This window comes from Temnothorax curvispinosus, unplaced genomic scaffold (assembly GCF_003070985.1).
Source record: "Temnothorax curvispinosus isolate PA1 unplaced genomic scaffold, ASM307098v1 QBEX01013839.1, whole genome shotgun sequence".
Classification (NCBI taxonomy): Eukaryota; Metazoa; Arthropoda; class Insecta; order Hymenoptera; family Formicidae; genus Temnothorax; species Temnothorax curvispinosus.
Genome location: NW_020223619.1, coordinates 201,628 through 206,330, shown reverse-complemented (window position 1 = coordinate 206,330; position 4,703 = coordinate 201,628). Strand labels below are relative to the sequence as shown.

The 4,703-nt window shown below is 34.3% G+C and overlaps 1 protein-coding gene across 4 annotated transcripts in view; it reads left to right on the top strand.

Moving 5' to 3' along the window:
* LOC112464047 (FH1/FH2 domain-containing protein 3) overlaps window positions 1-4,703 on the top strand; it is a 138,059-nt gene that overhangs the window by 5,039 nt on the left and 128,317 nt on the right. For 2 of the 4 annotated variants that reach the window (XM_025030818.1, XM_025030823.1), the window contains exon 2: window positions 2,042-2,397. The exons of 1 other annotated variant lie outside the window; for it this stretch is intronic. In XM_025030818.1, the coding sequence (XP_024886586.1) occupies window positions 2,224-2,397 (174 nt within the window). In that variant the 5' untranslated portion in view covers window positions 2,042-2,223. Of the gene's footprint in view, window positions 1-2,041; window positions 2,398-4,703 lie in introns of those variants that run through there. One more of the 4 variants, XM_025030820.1, reaches the window with a different exon arrangement.

Genomic DNA, 4,703 nt, shown 5'->3' with positions numbered 1-4,703 from the left:
CTCTCTCTCTCTCTCTCTCTCTCTCTCTCTCTCTCTCTCTCTCTCTCGCCCACTCTCTTTATCTGTCCTCTTTCCGTTTCTTTCTTCAAGCCGGTTCGAAGAAGGGCTGGCCCATTTGCAACTAAGAACAATGCGAGAACAAAGATGACGAGACGGGTCGGCATACACTGATAATGACATCTCGCGAATTCATTTTGCGCTTGGCGCCGATTCTCTTACAAGTCTGATGTCGCAAGGAAGTCTATGATGCGTGAATAAAGATCATGTCGCATAGGTGCCGACTACACAATTTTTCAACTTCCACTGCTCGATTAGAAAGAATACTGAATATTCAAATATGTTAATTTCATATATACTTCTCCTTTTATTAAATATTTTATTAAAAAATATTAAGACACTTAATATCTGTATATTATTCTCAAATTTATTGATTCATGAACGAAAATAATAATAAGACTTTTAATCGAAACCTGCAATCGATGTAGCAGGAGGAAATATTTTCTTTATATTAATATATTTAAAAAAGACATTGTCGTTTAATATTTTCTTATTGGTAAGGATACATAATAACGCGATGGCATGCGAAAACCGGTATGGCGGCGCTTTTTCATAGCTAGCTATAGCGATTTCTTCTCGCGCACCCGGTACAATCGTGACACGTTGCAGCGGAGATATCGTAGTGTTAGGGGATTTAGATTTTTGAAGTTTCGTTAACTACAAGCAAGTTACTGCTACATCGAGTAGCTACAACATTCCGCTACAAACTTTATGTAAAGTCTATTAGCAGATGTTCGAGTAGTATCGATACTTCGATAATCGTTTGTTAGTAGAAGCAATTTCCATTGTAACATATTTCGCGAGGATATTATACCTATAATAACGGTTGAAGTTGCTCCAATTTTCATATCGTACGAAAAATGTATTTTTAATTTGTAAATTACATTAGAAGATTTATCTAAAAACAAAAAAAAATTAATAATTCTATCATATTGATACCAGAGATAATAGAACTTGTTTTCCATCATTTAAAATGTAAACCTAAATTGAAAAATTATGAAACTAAATTAAACAGAAATTAACATGTTAATTCTGTGCCCGCCTTGCCTTTATAAATTAAAGCTCTCTATCGATATAGTAAAAATATTCCGTATCTCCGACATAATTGGTTTCATCAAACATACGATTCGCACATGCGTGAGAAGAGGATACATAAATAACATGTGATAAATTTATTTTCTTAAATACGTGCGGGAGCCTTGAACGGAGGCACGAGAGCATTCCCACTGGTTTTCTGCTTTGAGTTAACAAATCGATAAGCGAGTGAAAGGAAACTCGAAGGTCAACGACCGTTTGAAAACGACGTGGACACCGGTTGCATTAACGATGATGACTGCAGTCCTAGATCGTTATAATCCTAACGTCGCTACTTTCACGGTACTTTATGCGCGCTTTCTGTCGCGGTTCCTACGTGCCTGAAAACCTTTCTACAATTAGCAGATTGCTCGGAAAATGCAAGCGTAAGAACGGAGGCAGATGGACATATCCATAGATCGGTAGATACCTGACAGTTCGTTATGATCTATATTCTAAGGAAAGTAGTATACTAATAACAACACAGAAAGGTCAAGAAGCGGCGGTTAAATATTTTTGCAATGAGCATACTTTACCTAAATTTTAATTAAGACATTTTTTATATACAGAAATTTTTCTTACACTCTTATAAGTGTTTTTTGTTAATTTTTAAATATAGAAAAAATTATTTTTTATAACAATTTAGTTTTCAATATGCGTAAATTATTGAACTCTTGTTAAAAAAAAGTTTATAATTTTTAATATTTAACAATAGATTATATATTTTAATGGAAAACAAACAAACAAACAAACAAGCAAACAAATTTCGAGAAAAGTGATTATGTCTTTCTTCGAGCAACTGTCATTCATAGAACGATGCGTTTCGAGGTCTTAGCAAGAACTAAAAGCAAGCGTAATCAGCAGCGAACAGGAGACATGCAGAGAGTAAAGGGACGTTTTCTCGTTTCAGCCGACAGATCGAATCGAAATAAATCGGCGGTACGACAAACCGGTTCGCGCATCGCGTGAGTGCGCCACGGCGTGCGCACACAATCGTCGTGTGTACGTGAAAGGGGGCCGGGGGGTGAACCTTATCTTTTTCGGGGGACGAGGAATTACGAACAATCCCGGCCGTCCCCGTGCCGGGAAGAAATGTATCGCCAGATGTTTTTCACGTGCCAAGTGCAGTATCTCAACGACGTCGATCCGTTCAGTTATCCAACCCTCTATCCGGATGTTAACCCTCCCGATCACACCTTCAGCGCGACCTTGCCGCTAATCAACCAGCTTGCCGCTGTGCATCGACTACTTCGGGCACCTCACAGGGTAAGTTATTATTTTCGACCTATTATTATTTTACCGCTATCCAGGTATTATTGTACAGAGTGTTCTCTGAGATCTTAAAAATAATTTTTAATTTAATCTTTCTCTTGTCAAAACTTACTAAGATAAAATAGACTTGTCTAATAATAATATATGTTGGCGAATTAAGCTTTTGATGCGAACAGAATTGTATCATTCACTAAATTCCGAGTAAACTTAATGGAAGTTTAATTATGAGACTTATTGTTAGTGAATGAGATAAATTTAATATTGAAAATTTTTAGAAATTGTGAGAATATATATAATAATAGCCAATTAAATTTTGGCTGGAGAAATTGCATATCCATGGCTTAATAAGGTGTTAAAATTAGACGCAAATCTCATAGGACACTAAGTGTAGCGAGTGTATAGCAGTCACAGATCGCGGCACGTGGCTCCTTTGTTTGGCTCCGTCATCCATTTCTGGGACGTCCCTTCACGACTATTGTTCGTGAGTACAGTTAAATGCTACTGTATCGCTGTTTAAACCTCAGCTCCAGCTATCTTCCGGATTGTACATTCTGACCCAATTGTCCTGTCACAACGTTTTCCCAGAAGAACTCTGGCAATGCAATCCTTCCGCATTTGAGACACTCGTGAAATATGTTTGGATGATTAAATCTCCCAAAAATATTCTTACGAGTTGACGACAGTTCTGTTTTCTATTTCTTCGTCAGATTTTTATTTCTCCTTATAAGGAAAAATTATCCATTCAAAAATCAAATTACATATATACATACATATATATAAATAATTTATATATATATTGGTATTTATATATGAATAAGAACTAAAATATTTTACAATTAAAATATAACTTATTGTCAGTAATATGTATTATAGTATAGTATATGTATAGTATTGAAATGGAATAAATTTTTTGTTAAATAACATAGATTTATTTGATTCTGAAATTAGCTTAATTAGGTGGGATATCATTTTCATAAAAAAAATTCATATATAAATATCAAATGTGCTGATGTCTACCAGTTATCGATATTTCGACAAGTTACGTAATGATGGTCATCATTACGGAAGATTAACTGAATAATAGCCATGTAACGAACCAACATGATATAGGTAGAGACCGTGTAACACTTTAATTCTCTCTTTCATCCTCTTCCTTGTATCTGAGGGTTCAAGCGGTTCATGAAATATTTGCCGGCCCTCTTCGGGCCCTTCTTCGGCAGACGTAACGGTACATCGCAAAGCATTATTCTCTCAAAGAAAAAAATAAAAGGTTCGTTTACGACCTGGATATTATATAGGTACCTATAGGTATCTTTCGCTGATGTACCGGTTATCTCGACGACGGTGGCGGATTCTAACTTCTTTACTCGTCCCTTTTATCCTTCTGAACGACGTAGCTGATCACTTTATCTAAACATTTTAACGCATTTGAGACGAAACGTATACTATATTTAATGTCGTTTAAATTTCAAACGTGTCTAAAGTTTATTACGTTTTATTATTTATTAGTTTGTAATATGACGTTTCTCATTATATCATTAGTATATTGAAATATTTTGATAAATGTAATAGAATATGATAAATGTAATGTAGAATAGCCATATTCTAATAATTTGACAGCTATATATAAAATTTCAAATTTATACTTTTTAGTCACGTTGCAAACAATAAATTAAAATTGAAATTCGAAATTCTAGTGCGTATACGTGTTAAAAACATTTTTGAATTTATGTATTTTTACTTATTAAATAATTTCGTTATTTATTTAATATCTAATAAAATTTATTTAATTTTTCAAGAATTACTCCGTGATTATAATTTACTTTTACACCTTCATCTTAAACACGCACTAAAATTATCGTATTGTGATATACATTTTAAGAAGTATTCTAATCTCTTTCTTTCTCTCACTCCCTATCTCCTTTTTATAAATTTTTAATTTTATTATTATTAATACAAAAGTTCGCATGAAAAATGAAAAGATTAAACATCATCGAAAATATGACACTTCTTATATCGTTAATTGAAATAATAACGAAAGTTTTAATAATTTACTTTAACGCGTAACAGCTGTCGAAATTATGCGAAATTATTTCCCCTCACCATGCCCTACTTTTGGAGATACGATTAATTTTACGGGCCATCGTCTTTCTGCTATTTCACTTAACGTCACGGAAGCGCACAGTGAAGTGCTCTGTTTTTATGGGAAACGGAGCGTCCGCGCGGACAAAAACCGCGAACCGAAGCCGCTTCATTTTTTTTTCTTCCTCACTATTGAATGGTAATGGAGAGTTACGATT